This window comes from Globicephala melas, chromosome 21 (genome assembly GCF_963455315.2).
Source record: "Globicephala melas chromosome 21, mGloMel1.2, whole genome shotgun sequence".
Classification (NCBI taxonomy): Eukaryota; Metazoa; Chordata; class Mammalia; order Artiodactyla; family Delphinidae; genus Globicephala; species Globicephala melas.
Window position 1 is genome coordinate 6,331,907 of NC_083334.1, and position 18,008 is coordinate 6,349,914.

At 41.6% G+C, this 18,008-nt stretch overlaps 1 protein-coding gene across 3 annotated transcripts in view; it reads right to left on the bottom strand.

Annotated features, from left to right (window-relative positions):
- Positions 1-1,016: 1,016 nt before the first annotated feature.
- AGPAT5 (1-acylglycerol-3-phosphate O-acyltransferase 5) overlaps positions 1,017-18,008 on the bottom strand; it is a 62,557-nt gene continuing 45,565 nt past the window's right edge. For 2 of the 3 annotated variants that reach the window (XM_060291527.1, XM_030830140.2), the window contains 3 exons: positions 12,327-12,488; positions 5,948-6,071; positions 1,017-3,551 (listed from right to left, as the gene is read on the bottom strand). In XM_060291527.1, coding sequence (XP_060147510.1) covers positions 3,326-3,551; positions 5,948-6,071; positions 12,327-12,488 — 512 coding nt within the window. In that variant the 3' untranslated portion in view covers positions 1,017-3,325. The remainder of the gene's footprint in view (positions 3,552-5,947; positions 6,072-12,326; positions 12,489-18,008) is intronic. The other variant, XM_060291528.1, reaches the window with a different exon arrangement.

The window sequence follows — 18,008 nt, forward strand, 5'->3', positions numbered from 1 at the left end:
ATCATCCACAAATTGGAAAAGGTGTCAATGAAATCTTAGGGATAATGTCAAATCATAACTACTCTAAACTGACATAAATTAGTGACTGCAAACATGGCGCTCCAAAATATCTGAATGAAAAGTTTTAGATTCCGTCAATGCAGATTTTACCTATATAACATCAATTATCTGAATATTTCCAATTATCAGTTTGGCCAAGTACCAATTTTCAGTCTAATGCTTGGGTGTTAGGTTAAGTTAGTGTGTTTATAATGCCAGTTATGCCAAATGGTAACATAATATTCCAAGTTAGCTAATCTTCAATCTAAAAATATGTGTAATTCATAATAAAAACACGTCCCTACCCAAAAAAGAAAACCTACTTATAAGCAAAGACGACATCTGGAACAGGGGCCAAGGAAACCTCTTCCCCACCTGACGCTTCAAGAACAAATATGATTAAGGTTACAGTTTAATTTTACTTGATGGGCAAATTTTTTATATTATTTCTTTGTTTTAATGGTCAATTTATTCAGATCATTTTATTGACATGGACCTATTCAGTGAACACTAAGTATAAACCACATAATATTACTAAGGAAACGATAAAGTTTACATAATCTGGCTATAAAGGAGAACTGTACCATTCTAAATGAGAAAGAAAATCACACGGAAATGATACATATGAAAGAAATCACTGGTATGTGTGATGTAAGGATTAGTCAGGTTCACACTGGACTCACCAACCTGGCTAATTCTAGGCATCTGACATGTTTCTGTGAGGTATCCTAATTATTACCGAATTGTTAAGTAATTAATATTTGCCATACATCTTATAAAGTATATGGATGAGTTAACCAAATATACTGCTTCACAATTTTGAAGATTTTAATGTATTAAAAAAACACTTGCCCAATACTTAAGAAAAATTATTATAGTTTTATATATTCAGAACACAAGGCCAGCCATGAAGCCTATTTTATGGAATAAGAGACTGTTGGTGAATTTTTGGGTCACAAAATAGCACAGACATTAGAGACAGTGAAAGATTTTATTTTTTCTTTTACTTTCATCCCAACACACCCTTCTGCGAAAAACATAAAAGCATGCACATTGATTGCATTCTTTTAAAGATAAACCAAGTACCAACTAAGCTGTAAATCAACAGTAGCACAAACAGAAGCTTAAATGACATCATGTGAAAAGATTTACAGGTATACAGGGCTCTTAATTTCATAAAATAATTCAAGTCATATCAATACATGTTAAAAAGAAGCTTCTAATTTTCCAAATATTTTGATACAAAAAAAATTTTAAACAAATATTTTATAGACCTTTTGTGAGAATATAAGGATAGTTACAAGAAACATGCTGTTCAAGTGATCTTATGCAGGTCACCTGGCCTTCTTCAAATCAGTTATAATCAGCATGATTCCAATGGTATTGCTTCTTAAAATTTAAATTGAGAACATATCCATGACATTCAAAGTAAGTTACACAACTTACATTTATTGTGATCTAATTAGAAATAGTTTCTAAGTTTAGGACTGTTAAAAAGAGTATTTAACGAAGACATGGGGTTGATCTAAATTGCACTTTACAGGGTAAGAGAAAATTGCAGTTTGGCATGAGAACAAGTTTTACCTGCACCCCCATTCATAATGAAGCCAACTGTGTCCTGTGGGAATGTGTGTATCAATACATACACACATACTAACATACACAAACCAATTCACACCACCCAACTCTTCAGAGGGGTTACTTGAAATGGCTTACTCTGGTTCTGGAAAATCAGACCAAATTTCCCTTAATTTGTGTTTCCATTTTGTTTATCATGATTTAAATGGTGATAAAAATCCATTACTCGGAAGCAGAACTGGTATCTTAAATGACCAGCAGGCAATCAAGCTTGAATTGTAACATTAAAAATAGAGCAGATCACACTTTAAAAAAGGTCCTCTTCTAGGGGATTTATCGTTCCATGACTGAAAATTGTGTGATTTGGTTCCTGAAACAAAGCTCTTCTTTTCAGGTGATACAGATGAATTGTGTGGCCCCATTAATACCAATGGGAATGAAACAAATTCACTCCGTCCTGATGGATTAAGCCTGTACTTCACTGGCTTGAGGAAGGTGATTTCTTGACATAAGACGAACGCAAAATGCCTTTGCTGTGGATGGTGGGCTGCTCACGAGAGCTTACAAGGCTCAACTCCGCATCAGGACCAACGCTGGCTGGCGACACAGCGCTTTCCCGTGAGCCCCTGGGCCAGCCCTGAGCAGCACCCCTGCCAGTGATCCAAAGGAAAAGAACACGAATACAGTGGAAACCGACCACGATGACATAAACAAAATGATTTGGGGATTAAACAGTTTGCTAAACCCAAGAGTAACAGGCAAAAGGCACATGCTAATAAACCTAGTCAGGTGTTTGAGAGCTCCCACCATCTCAAATATCTATGGACTCAGGTCCAACAAAGGTTCACACTGATTATTTCGATATAAAAAATAACAGGAAATCTTAAGGTTTTCAAGTACTTATGGCACAAATGTCATGAAGTGCTAGGAGCTTAGCTTAAATCTTCAAAAAGCTGAGCAATTTAAAGTTCTGCTACAATGAATCAGGATCACAATTTTAACTTAAACTTAATTCTCGTATTTTTATACATTATTCTTTTGTATAGAGTACAGGGTGTGCAAATGAAGCTGTTTCAGTAAATACCAGAGATGCTAATCACTTTGCCAACATAAAGTGAACTCGGCTAACAACACAATACAATACAAGTCCTCGCTAACCAGAGCTCCCCTCACCAGCATTCCTCAGCCTCTCCTCGTGTCCTTCTCCATACTTAACTACAATTTCTTTCATCGACTTGGAGAAATTAAACACAAGGCAGAATATTACACAGCTGCAAGACACTAAATATTTCAGTGATAAGAGTTTGGACCAGTCAAGTTGTAAAAAACTGAAGATAACAAATACAGTGACATGTACTGCAAATTAACGTTCATGAATGCAGCTATCGGAATTACAAAACAGTAACAAAATAGATAATCCTAACAGTCTTCTGGAGTTGACATTAGTTCATAGGAAATGCCAACTATAACATAAACTCTGTTTATCTTTTCCCTTTCCAGCAGCTTCTGGACTAAAGTTGTAAAACCATGTATGTTTGCCCAAGACCAACTGCATATCGGCTTTAGTCAGAAATTCTGTTTCATCCAATGTTCAATCAACAAGGCTTTATTTACACTTCTTATTAAATTCAGGAACAATCGGATGTAATGTGCAGCCGCCAGTAATAAACAACGTAGCACATCCCACTGCCTGGAGACAGCTATGCGTTTACGCTTTAATACTAACCCACAAGCAGCCAATTAAGGTTCCATAAATCCACGTTTTTACATATAGTTTCCTTCCAGCCTCGGTCATAAGCATTCCAGCAGTCAAACCACTTAAGATCAAGAATGATGGTAAGGTCTTCTTGAGACTTAGTTTAGAATTAACACTTTCTCCGGGAAATTTGTTTCTTCTTTCTGGATCCAGTGAATCATAGAATTCTATAAGCAATCTATGGCCAGAATGAAAAAAAAAGAAGTGTTAACTTTCAGGTTTAGCCATTTCAATATTGTAATTCAACAAATATTTATTGGCTGCCTATTATATGCTGGAGAAGTTATAGGTCCTTATAGGAAACACCCAGAGAGTTGGTTTAATTGGAGTTTCTAGACACTAAAAATATCTTTAATATGCTCTATGATTAATGTATAGGAATTATATGTAATATGTAAAGACAGATGGTTTCAAGTAACTTTATGGGGATGTTTTTTAAACTTTAGATCTTTAAAACTTCACAGGGACCTGACACGCACACGGGCTTTTTCTCTGCCTCCCCCGTCTTTACCCCTCCAGACACTCCTCAGCGCAGCTCCTATTCTACCACAAGTTAGAGAAAAGACCAGCAGCTCTTATAGATGGAGAGTTACCCCCCAGCGCCCCTATTCGCATGGAATTACAACAGCAGGTAAAAGAAGGAAAAGTAGCATAGCTAATGCAGTTTCCTTATTTTAAAAATGTAAAGTTATAATAGCAGAATACACTCAACATAAAAATCTGAAACACAAAGTACAAAAAGGGAAAGTCTTTCTGTTGCCTTTCAACTCACATTCCCTAGAGAAAATCACTGTTTTAAAACGTCCAGACTCATTCTAAATATACATATAAACACCTATAACACAAAATACATAGGATATTAATCATATTGTTCAGGGTTTTTTTTTCTGATAACAGATTTTCATGTCAAAACACATAAATCGTACTTTTAAAATTTCTTCCATATCCAAAGTGGGTAGCGCTGATTAATTGGTTTAACACATTGTCATGCACAATTGAGAGTCAATGAAATACAGAAATTTGTTTATAAACTTCATATAGTTTCATTTTCAACACAGTACATTTTTAATAGCTTTCACTTGTTAAAGTTAATCTAGGAGGGTTAATTAGGAAATATTTTACTGCCATACAACAAGGAGAGGAGAAACAATGGCAGTTTCCTGAGAAGAAGCATTTTAGGAGACTAAAACACAGGTAAAATTTCTGAACATAAACAGAATTTTGGAAGTATTTTTTTCTTGCGGCTGCATTGGGTCTTTGTAGCTGCACGCGGGCTTTCTCTAGTTGCAGCGAGCGGGGGCTACTCTTTGTTGCGATGCATGGGCTTCTCATTGCGGTGGCTTCTCTTGTTGGGGAGCATGGGCTCTAGGTGCGTGGGCTTCAGTAGCTGTGGCTCGTGGGCTCAGTAGTTGTGGCTTGCAGGATCTAGAGCGCAGGCTCAGTAGTTGTGGCGCATGGGCTTAGTTGCTCCGCGGCATGTGGGATCTTCTCAGAACAGGGCTCAAACCCGAGTCCCCTGCATTAGCAGGCGGATTCTTAACCACTGCGCCACCAGGGAAGCCCTGGAAGTATTTTCTAAAGCCTTTAAAAACCATTCTTTTCAATGTGGTCTTAATAAATTTAAATGGTGCATCCTATAACTCACAGAGCCATTTTTTTCAGAAGAGGAAAAAAAGTATAGATGTTTAAAACACATCTTTCAAAAAACAAAAAGGATAAAATTTCCACTGAAAACAAAACGAATAGTAAATAAATAATATATGCTGAAATTTTCATCCACGGAAATTCAATTTCTAAGTATTACGTCTAAACCTAAGAACCCAGTTTTTATCTTCCTGAAAAGAGAAGAAAATTCTAAAATTTCTACCTTTAGAAATCTGTGTAAATCACAGGGAGACTAACAGGCGCACCCTCATCTGACCTCGAGCTCCGCCTTTGCCAGAGGCATCCAGAGGCCCCGCCTGGAACTTAACTCACAGCAACTCTCAGCCAGGGGCCAACACTGCACTAGCTCCCAAGTCATGTTATTGGTGGGAGAAACACAAGGCCAACCCCAGAAACGGTTTAGGCCCCAAAATACTAAAAGCAAAAGGACACTTTTTTCGTGAAAATGTCAACCGCCCCTTCTTCTTCCAACAAATACACTGGAGTCAGTTCCACATACATGTGAGACACCATCCTCCACCCCACAGCCCGATTCTCTACACACCGCTGGCCTGCCGGCCTGCCCTCAGCACACACACACTCCCCTGGACCCGGGAGGGCGGGCCTGGGGCGGCTCAACAGTACGAAGCTTTCTGTGTGTCTCTCTCTTCTTTAAAAAATTTTATATCTTTATACACAAATTACTGAAATGCAGTAAATAACAAAGGACAGCCCCCATAACAAGATCTTTCACAGTGACCTGTAACAGTCAAGTTTAAAACATGGACAGAGGAGGCATGGAATGAGATCTGACTTGAGTTCATAAAAGGCTTTTTTAAGATAATAAAACTGTTTACATTCGTCTCATGCTGTTTACTATAGTGACTGTTGAGCCACTGTTTCTGAAGGGCTAGAACTGTCGTTACTCACTTATCTTTTATTTCAAAACGTTCATGAAGCCATCTTTTCATGTATACTTGTTCTTCTGGGACATCTTTTTTGTCTATACGATCGATGTGAATATGAATTTTTGGACATTCTTTGCAGAGAAATTCTAACAAGAAACAAAAATATTTCATTTTTATTATTTTAGAATTCACAGTTACATAAAACGATAAAAATGAGCTTTAAAAAAGTTTAAAAACAATGAAGACCAGATTTTTTCTTTAGCCAAAAAAAAAAAAAAAAGAAGAAGAAAACAAAGATCATAAACTGGTGGTTTTGGGTTTCAAGCTGAAGTAGTAATAACTTCCAAGTCTTCCACAGTTAACTAGGTCACGAGTTAAATCAACCAAATGTGACTTTCCATACAACAACCTTTAGGGTCAGGAGGCTGGCCTCTACTAGAAGCACGGACCCACCCTCCGAAGGGATCCCCAGATGCCAACCACCATCAGACCCACCAATCCCCTTCACGGGGCCACCAGCCTCCAGTCCCAAGCTTAGGGCTTGTCGCGCGTCCCCGCTGCTCCCACTGGGCGGTGAGCCCCACAGGGCAGGGATGGGTGTCGCTGGCAGCACTGGGCGCACAGGGGCATTTAACCCCTCGGTCCTAGTGCTGGGCCAGCCCGGGCCCTGCCTCCACGGCTCCACAGTCCTCCCCGCTCCTCTGTGACCTGCCAGTGGTTTCTACTCACTGGTACTCCTTGCTTTCCTGATCCTTGCTGTATTTTAGCGTATTCTACGTGGTTCGGGAACCAAATTTCTTTCCGTGGAATAGCTATGAGCCCTTCAATAACTACAGCTCCCAAAACATGCTAATTTGAAAAAAAGCAGATGGTCCTTTTTGCAGCCCACATGGCACAAGGGACAAGGTCAGGATTTATTCCAAGATAAGACAGAACTTTGAGTCCGGAAATACCCTTTTCTGCAGGTGGCTTTCTGTGGAGACATGAGCATATTAACATACTTAAATTCCTGGAGAACAAGGAAATATTGCTACGAGATTTAAGAGAAGACTATGTTCCCTGGGTGGGTACGCAAGTAGGAGGCCGAGCCCTTTTATCTCAAGCCGATATGCGTCCAAAGACGTGTTCTGAGAAGCGGTGACTAGTGTGCTGCAGAGTTTGCGGAAGACTTTAAGCTAACCCTTAAAGAGGGTTCCGCCTCTGGACCACACACACCTCTTTCTGCTAAGTGCTCGCTACAACTGCTCTGAGTAACATGCTGCACTTAGGTCATCAAAAATTCTCATTTTTTCTACACTTTTAGGAATGAATTGGCTTTGATGATAAATGTGCAAAAACACTGCCCCAGGGAAGATTTTACTTTTTCAATATTTTTCTCTTAATTTTCCTCAAGTTCCATTTCCCTTTAAATCAAAGACTGGCTTAAGAAGTGCTTTCAGGAGCTGAACTGGGCATGGGCCAAGAGCACAGCCAGTGAGCCAGCGGCCTGGGTTCTGAGCCCTCACCAGCCCTGCGCATACCTGTCAGCCCTGCGCATACCTGTCAGCCTCTCTGTGCCTCTTTCCACGTCCGTACGAGGGAGGTGACAGCAGCAGCCCCTGCCTGAGAGGTTGTCATGAGCTACGCTATTATGAAGGGAAACAAGACGTAGCCGACCACCGAAAGCCACCTCCTCTGATTCCTCTTTGCAACGTGAGGGTGTTGGGAGCACGTGGGACAGGACCCCACACATGCGTGCGCTGCAGGTGACTGACCAGAATCTGTTGGCTGCACGTGACTTCTCACCTCACCTTCCTATTTCTATTTCTGATACATAAAAACACGGATGCCGACACCAACTTTCCTACCTTCACTTAATTACCTACGCCTGCCCCTCAACACTTCTGTTAATTAAGTGGTCATCCAACTGACACTGCGTTTATCCTTGATATTCCAAGTCCCGTGCACAGACGTACAGAGTCCGCAAGGAAACGAAACCGACTGCACTTCCAGCGTCAGGAACGAATGCTTGTGAACTCAAGTGTTTGGGACGTGTCAGCAAGGCCTCTAGTAAGATGCTGGCGTGAGGAAAGGGCCCTGAAGTTCGCATGGGTGCTTTTAGGTTTTCCCACCTAAAATGTACACGGTACTGTGGTATTTACACCACGCTTTCGTGCACGTCACTTCATTGGACCTTCGTGCACCTCTCTAGGCAAGGACTGCTGTCTCCCCGTGGGGATGAACGAACCAAGGCCCAGTGTCGTCAGCAGTGGAGACAGGCTGGCCCAGTCCCTGTGGTCAGGCGTCCAGATACAGACCATACAAGCACCAGATCAACTCTCAGCGCACCCAGGAGGTTCTCCCACCAAAGATAAGAAATGAGTAACGAATACTTCCCTCGATAGTCAATAAAGCTTTTGTGTCTATATTAGTAAAAACACTTTTAGTTGGGGCACATTTCATAGGGCATGAGCAACAATTATCCATAATATTTAGGGAATGTAGGAAAGTACTCAAATTAAGGTGTAATTGTTTTCTAACTACAGCTTTTCCAGCAGGTCCCTAGAGTATATTGATACGCTAGGGCCAAACAGAAAGTCTTCCAAGTATCCACACATGTCACAAGGTCTAGTCTCTCAGAGACCGAGTGCTCTGTGCCTGGGGAACCTAGCGAGAAAGGCAGAGCACAGACAGCGGGGCCCAGGATGTGTGCGGGCTGAGCTGTGCGCCTCTGCACGCCGGGCCCGCAGGTGGTGCCCATACTGCTTACCGTCCGCCTTACAACCTGCCCCCCTCCCTCTGAAAACAAAAACAAAAAACCAATGTGACCTAAATCCAACAAAAACTGGATAGATACATTGTTGTATATTCACACCAATGAACACTACGTAGCCTTATACAAAAATTACATAAGTGTATATACTGACATGTAAAGATGTTCATGACACACTATTAAGGGGGAAAAAAGCAGGATATGAAGATATATATACATATATAAAATCTCATTTAAAAAAATACATAAAGGCACATCACGCCAACATACAGACATTACAGAAAAGAAGACTTCGAGGGAAACATCTGAACTGTTGTCTGGGGCTGCATCTGGACAGGTGAGTTTGTAGAGTTTTTTCCCTTCTTTCCCTCTGAATATGTTTTCTTTTCGTATAAGAAAATATTAAGACAAAAAAGTTACCTAGAACCATATAAAACGCTTAAACCGAATATCAATTGTTGCCCTTTAGCTCACAATTTCTTCTGGTACACCACCCATTTTAAAAACAGGATTTATAAATCAATTACAATCAAACTGCCCTGTCTCACCTCTGCCCAATGGACGCTGTCCACGAAAGCGTTCAGACTTTGCTGAAAAGACCAGATGAACCACAAGAGGACGCCCAGATGGCTCTGAGCCATACCCACATTCTAATGAAACAGACCACGAAACGGGAAGGACACGGTTCACTACCTGCAGTCGCCCTCTCTGACACGAGGCCTCCTGAGACCCACGCTACTAGACGCTGGCCACCGCAAGGACCCCTGCAGGGCCACCAGCACGCAGCTTCAGCCCCGCTGCAGCGAGCCCGTCAGCAGTCTGCAGTGCAGCTGAGGCCACCCAGGTAACTCTGATGGAACCTCGATCCTCCTACAGGGCTTTGAGAAACACCAGTCTACGGCATATCTATGAACAATCTAGCAACTTTATGGAAAAAAATTTTTAATTGGGCTACCAAATATGAATATTAAATAACAGCCCACTGTGTATGGAGATAACATTTAATACTTATTCAACTCAGCCACAAGGTACCTACAATATTCCAAGTTATGGAATTTTATACTTAACCCTACTTACATCTAAATTTAAAGTGAATCTTAATTTATACTAGACTAAGTAGAGCAGCGTATCAATCAGTTTATGTAATAATGAGAGTTTTTCAAGCTACAGGTCTCAACTCACAATCAAAATCAACACACAACAGATGTCATCTCTTACGTGCACAGGTATATTTGTAGAATAATGTCTCAGCAGTGGGAATGTAAATGCTTTTGTAACTTTGATAGACATTGTCTGGCCAACTTCTACAGAGGTTGTACTGTATTGCACTCCTATCAGCAAAGTATGAAAGTCTCTGACATACTTTAATCTCACCCACAGGGCCTGTTATCTAACCTGTTAATGGGGATTTTTGCCAGTCTGATAGTAAAAAAATGGTATCTCATTATACGTTTTAATTTGAATTTTTCTTATTATGAATGAGGTTGAACAATTTTTTTCTGTGAACTGTTCTTGCCCTTTACCCATTTTTCTACTGAGTTACTACTGATCATATCAATTTATAGGAACACTTTGTACATTAAGGAAATCAGCCTTTTGCTCTGCAAGCCTCCGCTTGTCTTTTGCTTTTACTCTGCTGTAGTCTTCCTTGCGGAAATATTTACTCTTAATTGACGAAATGACACATTTTGTTTTCCACATGGCTTCTGAGTGTGACAGCTAGGAAAGCCAGCCTTTTCAAAAACAGAGACCCTCCGTCATGAATACACAAAGCCCCGTCGGCTACGGTGCAGAGCAAGTGGAGCAACGAGATGGGGCGCTGGGTCTGGAGCCCGGGAGACACAGCTGAAAACGGTTTGCCTCCAAAGGCACTTCTGATCTACCTGGGCGGGGGCAGATTAGCCACATGCCAAGTGCTAACCTTACGTGCACTTTGTGCCACGGGAGTGGAGAGCAAGAGGAAGCTTCGTGAGCTAGCAAGCAGAGGAGCGAGGGAAGCCTTCATGGGGACAAGGTTGCAGACTTGGATGAGAGCAACAGAGGGGAAGGTGGCCTGGCCTACACACGGCCCTCGGTCAGAGCCCGCATGGAGGTGCAGGAGGGTTTCAGTGACAGCGAGGAAAGCGGTCCCACCCAGCGAGCAGCACAGAGTAGGAGGAAACGATGTGAAGGAGGGGCTTAGGGACCAGGATGCTGAGTCCCGGGACGCCAGCGCTGATCCCGTGGGCGCGGCCCAGCCCACGAGTTCCTAGGACTGGATGGTGACATGATAAAGCAGCATTTTTAAAAGGTTATTATGGGAATTAGATCTGGTCTTCATAAACAATAAAAATGTGTTTAATCTTACTTTTTGAACAATGTTTGATAAACGGGTGGCAATACTGCTGAATAACTAAATGCACTGTCCTCAAATGGAGAACTGGGTGAATGACTCCTTCCACGGTTAAAAAAGAAAAAAAAGTATTATACGTTGCCTTTTCTGTAAGAGGGATGGACAGTAAATTTGTACACACGATACACAAGAAAGGAAGAAAAGTGGTTACCACTGCGGAGGGGAAGGGGGAGACCAGGTGGATGGGGACAGGGTGGAAACAGGCCGTTTCACTGTACACTTTATATACTTTTGATTTTTAAACTGTATGATGTATAATATAGGCCAAAGAATTACACTTAAAATAAAATTTAAAAAGCGTGAGCTTCCGGCTTTCCTCGGAGTTGAAGGCGGTCACGAGAGTGGTCGGTCGGTCTTGCTTTAGGTGCAGCCGCCCCAGGTCTGACCTCCTCCCGCCACCATCAAATTTGCCACCTTTTAGTCCCTTCCTGCCTCAGCCGTCTGTCCTCTCTCCCAACGTCCGGGAGCTACCCTCTGTGCCCCTGAACACTTTCTGAACAGCCGCCTTCAAGAGCTGCTACGGAGAGAAGCACCTGACAAGCAAGCTAGTCGCACGGCCGCCAGCTGCCAAGGCGAAGCGTGAGGCCCCAGCCTGACACCCCGAGGAGGGGACGGCGGCTCCACACGCGTCCTGTGCCCACCCCACGTCCCAACGGCGACAGCAATCACGAGTGCCTGTGGGTATGTCTAACTAAAACATTCTGCTTGCTTACAATTCTAGTTTTTTCTGGTTATTCTGACATAAACAGTAGCTCAAAGGTCCCCAATACCTAGCACATGGCTGAAAAAAAGAAAAAGTCACGTAACTGTCAGTGACACTAGATGTCACCGATGTTATATGAAAAACACATACAAAGATAGACACTGAGCATCAGTGCACACCTCAGCGCTGCTAGGTTGCACTCTCCTGCCTCACTCCTTCCTTAGATTCACCTCGGCGCCGCTAGGTTCCACTCTCCTGCCTCACTCCTTCCTTAGATTTATGTAACTTTTCCATTTCTTGGTGTAAACCTTGGGAGGAAAGAGGCTGAGTTAATGGTATTGGGCAAGTTCAAGGACTAACAGGACAGCCAAGAAGTACCAAACTTAGCAGGACTAATGAAATTTCAACTGTTACAGATTAATAAAAAATACGTGAGAAATACAAGTATATATACTTGGAAACCATATCAATGTAATGTAGTAGAACACACCTACCTTTTTACAAGATAAACTCTACCTGGGTGAACATACACGACTCGCTCGAAACCAACTTACCAGCCATGGACGGCGCTTCTTTCCGCTGCCCTTTATCATCCACAGTCCCCTCAAAAGCCACTGTAACATCATAAATTGCATCTAAGTAATTCTTCATAGAATCAAAAGCAACATGAGTTGCCTTTATTCTTGGTGTCAGCACATGTTTTAATACTGGAAGGCCTAGAAAAGAAGTTGATTCAGTGTGGCCATACGTTAGTCACAGAACACCCTCGAAATAGAACATAACATCTACACTGGTTTTAAGTTTCCACGAATAGACCAGTATACACTTTCGGTTAAACCGCATACCTACAGGGCGCTGGAAGTTTAGAAAGCTCTCCCATGACCTCCTCAATTTAAATCAACAGTCATTTAATACACATTTATTAAATATCTACATGTATAAGACCCGGTGGGAAGCTGTTGGAAACCTGCCCTCAAGAAGCTTATGGCCTCTCAGAAACCCTTTGATTTGGAAAACTCTGACAAGAGTAAACATATGATCCTCATTTCTGGCAACAGAATAAAGGTGGTAGCACCTTGCCCATGGTCACTCAAGACTCAGGAACAATTCCCTAATTTCTGACTCCAAGTCCCTGATGCTTTCAGTTCTATTTCTACTCAAATAGAGATGCGGTGGGAACCTAAATGACCCCCACTGTGTACAATATTTGAACTAAGAGCTGATGTGGTCTATATAACATGAAATACTGGCCTGACTTTTAGGGTAACCAAAGAATCTAATTCCTCGGTAAACTTTTTAAAAAATCTGAACTCTAATTCACATACCATAAAATTCACCATTGTAAAGCATACAATTCAATGGTTTTAGTTTATTCAAAGAGCTTTACAACCCTCACCACTAACAAATCCCAGACCATTTTCACCACTCCAAAGACACCTTTCAGCCACGGCAGACACTGCACACTATCCTCCCGGCACACACCCACCCCACTACCACAAATCTACTCTCAGTCTCTATGGATTTCCCGATTATGAACATTTCACGTAAATGAAATCACAGCATGTGGACGTTTGTGTCCGGCACATACATCAGTACTTCATTACTTTTTCTGGCTGCATAATGTTCCATCGTATGGATATGCCACATTTTGTAAATCCACTGACCAGCTGACAGACATGTGGGTTGTTTTCACCCTCTGGCTATTGTGAGCAACGCAGCTATGAACATTCATATAAAATGCATATGAATGCTGCACGTGGACAAGTCTTGGTATGAACATACGATTTCAATTCTCTTGAGTATATTATTTATATATATACACACACATATACTTTTATTTTTTTAAATTTTTATTGGACTATAGTTGATTCACAATGTTGTGTTAGTTTCAGGGGTACAGCAAACTGAATCAGTTATATACCACACCTATACTTTCAAAAGCTTCTTTAAGTGAGACAATATTGCAATTTATATAGAATAATTCATCACACATTCATTAGTGTGCCTGCTAATGCTAAGAATTTGTTCCTTTCCCCGTCCTATTTCCTACTGTCCCCCTTTTCCTGGATTAGAATATTTATTGACAATTTAACAGAAAAGTGTAGCTCTCCGAAGAAGTGACATGAAAATAGACTAGAAAAAAACTTGATTTGGATTTTCTATGGCTTCTCTCCAGGGAAAATTAGCTGCATAAGAAAGAACAGCTATAGTATGTCGGGATCTTCCCGCAGAAGAATTTTTAAAATGCAGAGTGGTGTGGGAAAGACAAAGATTCCCACAACCACATGTCTGACTTGAGTCCCTAGGGCAGAAACAGTTTAATTTATTCACAAACTTATAACAAAAATCTGAATAGTATACCAGGCTGGGAAACACTGGTTTGTCAATTAAATTAGTTAATACTTCCTTCTTTGCTATTGGAACTCACCCAGTTTTATTACGTCCATAGTTCTACAGAATCACACTGTGGTATGCAGTAAGAACAATTATTAGAATCTAAGTTAAATCAGTAAGAAGATAAGAAGACAGAAAAGTAATACTTCCCTAAAAATGAGTTATAGTGAAGGTTTGGAAAAATCAACTTTGTGGCAGATGAATAAGAAATACCTATCACTAGTATGTAGACAAAGTGAAGGCAAAGCCTTCTCACTGAGGAATGTACTAGGGGCTGCTCCAAACCTTGGCTCATTATTATAAAACCAATTTCATAGGGACTTCCCTGGTGGTGCAGTGGTTAAGAATCAGCCTGCCAATGCAGGGGACACGGGTTCCAGCCCTGGTCTGGGAAGATCCCACATGCCGCAGAGCAACTAAGCCCGTGCGCCACAACTACTGAGCCTGCGCTCTAGAGCATGTGAGCCACAACTACTAAGCCCGCATGCCACAACTACTGAAGCCCACGTGCCTAGAGCCTGTGCTCCGCAGCAAGAGAAGCCACCGCAGTGAGAAGCCCGCACACCGCAACGAAGGGTAGCCCCCGCTCACCACAGCTAGAGAAAATCCGCGCATAGCAGTGAAGACCCAACGCGACCAAAAATAAATAAATATAAAATAAAAAATAAAACCAATTTCATAATAACACTATAGAGACCAATCAGAGTTTCAGTACAGAGAGAGCCAGATAACAGGCATTTATAATTAACTGCTTGAGCTCGAGCTCACCATACTGAGGACTGCCTCTGCCTCTACGGAAGAGAAAACCCCTGAGCCCTAAATAGGAAAATGGTAGCTAATTAAATTGCTTCTGGTCAATATCTAGCCTGTTCTAGTATCTGCTGTGCCTTGTTTCCATCTCTAGATCTCCTGAACTTCTAGTTGGTACTAACGATACTCTACCTTACCTTTTGACCAAGCTTCTCCCCGAGGGCCATTATAGTGATGCTTGGTATAACTGAAATTGTGTTGTTAGTATTATATATTGGAAACATAAATGAATGATACTCATTGGACAGAAAATCTTTATTGATCCATGCAGGGGATTCTACATTTTATATATATATATCTCTATATATATAATATATATGTACATGCACACACACATACGTATTATCATCTCACTTTACTGCCAAAAATTAAGTAACCAAGGTTCAGAGGGATAAAATCATTTGCTCAAAGTCACACAGCTCACAAGACTTTATAATGTCTTGTTCAGTACTTTCTAATTCAGTAATTATTAACAAGATACTACTCTAAAATTATAAACATGTAGGTTAGAGGTTAATGAGACAATAAAATAAATAGCTATAGTACACGGTAGAATGTCTTAAGAGATTAAAAATATCCTCAGAATATAAAAATATTATTCACACTTAAAGATACTGTCACTCACTCATAACTTACTGGTAAAGGCTTCAGGAAAAACAGCACGTTGGAGTGAGGCCAGGATGGAGGCTAGTAGGGTAGAAAGTGGGGGAAAGCCTAGCGGATGAATGAAGGAAGAGAGGCAGGATGTGGAAGGTCTGTGGAGCACATGTCCAGAGCCAGTAAGGAGTTAAGACTGCTAAGTGCACCGGGCGACACTGCTGAAGGCTTTAGAACGATGGGCGGATGTACTTATGTTGGTCTGTGGGACTCCATGGATTTTAGGCCAAAGGAGAAATAATATCTAGGTGCTAAGAAGCACGGTTTAGGTTTCAGAAATAGTTTAGGACATCAGGTCATAGGCAATGAGGTCCTGAATTAGGACTGAAGTAGTGCAACTGGAACGAGAAAATGTAGTCAAGTGATGTTCAAAAAGCCAAATATACATCGATTCAGCAAAAATTAAATGTGGCAGTTAAAAAAAAAAAACGGAGTAAAAAGTAACGAGGCTTCTGCCCTAGCAGACATGGACGAGGCTGGGCCATCCATAGGAAGAGATGGGCATGAGGAAGCGCGGCGGAGGGTGTGTGCGTGTCAGCGTGTGTGCGGATACCCATCGTGCAGAAAGAGCACAAGTGGCAGAACACGAGGCAGCTAACAAGGAAAAGGTGAGTCCAGTTGGGGCGCTGAAGCTGAAGTTGGAGAGAACCCTCTACAAGTAGTTGAAAATATGGTCTATAAAGTGGCAGAAGTAAACATTTGGGAATCATCTGACTAGACATGACAACTGAAGTAACGGCAGCGACTGAGAATACTAAAGGGAGAGGTGACAAGGCGAGCATAAGTAATGACTTTGTATGTTACGTGCACATTGACAAATACGACAAGTGACCAAAGTGACGTGACACTCCGTTGAGTCAGAGCTCACTGGGATTAGCTTCTGGAGGCTGGGTGGAGTAAATGTGAGCACGCACGGGGCCCACACTTCTCTAGCGCCAAAGAAAAGGACAGAGACAACAGCAAAGCCTTAGGTGGGGTATACGTGCACACTCTCACACACACACACGATCCATCCATGTGAGAAACAGGCTGTGCTTGTGAACCGGGGGAACAGTGTGGAGGTAATGCGAGCAAAAGGCAACTGCTGAAGCAGCAACATTAAGATTTTGAAACAGAGATAAATATGATTGTATGATACAATCTTGTCAGAGAAACATAACTTCTTCAAGGCAGAGAAACCTTGAGATGTGAGGGGGGAAATCTGAAAAACAGAACAGATAGTCAAAAAGAGAAAAATAAAGAATCGCTAAACACAGCGTAATTGGCTCAGCTGAGATTTGATGGTGTGGATTGGTTGCAGACGGCAATCAGCATGGATTTTTATCACGTTCCCAGTTGCTGAGAAGGTAGAAAAAGCCGGGTTACTGACAGCTAAGGACTGTCAAAAGGCCAGGGGACGGGAAGTGCAAGGTGGGGGGAGCAGAGTGCAGGGCCAGGAGACACAGGAGAGCTCCCGAAGGCCTTCAGAGTTACAGCAGGGCCAAGGAAAGACAGGTCAGAATTAAGCCAAAAAAGAAAAAGCTTCAGAGGAAGGAACAGCAAGGAAGAGGTAGAGGCAGAACCAGCTACATAATCTGCAGGACCCAGTGCAATTTCAAGACTATAAACGCAGAGCATTAAACCATCACTGGATCCTGTGCAAGAAAACGGACTTTCACTGAGAGCCTACGAACAGAACTAGTTATGCCCACACTGATTTCAGCCCGTGAGACCATTTCACACTCCCGGCTGCCGGCACTGTAAGAGGACACATCTGTGGCAATCTGTCACAGCACCACGGGAAACAAGCATGTCGTCTTAGCGCCCAGTAGAAAGAGAAGTGTGTCTTTTCCACCAAACCTGGGCCAATACTGGGCAGTAACTTTCCTTTTTAATGTTTGCCAGGTTGGCCTTCAAAAGCTGGTCTCACAATGCGCATTTAATTTGTATTACCTTGATTATTAGGGAGGAAGGACATTTGTTCACTGGTGTGGATCATTCATATCTCTTAAATTTCCTATTCATGTCCTTTTCCCCATTATTTCATTTGTCTTTTTCTTACTAATTAGCAAGATCTCTTTCTATACTAAGTTTATTAATATGCCTTATATTACAAATATTAGCTTGCCATTTGCCACTTAAATTTGTTTATATGATGTTCCAGACATACTAATAACTTCTACTGAGTGAAGTCTACCAAAAAAAATCCTTTTGCTTTTATGTTTTGAAAGGACCCTTAAACCTATACAATAGGCAGTGTTATTCAAAGGATGAAAGCTGAATTCCACAAATCCTAAAGAGTTTTAAAACTACAAAGATCTTGATCAATAATATAACTTGCTCAATAACATGAAAATTCTAGGTATCCGTTTTGCCATTATAGGTGTGTCACTAAA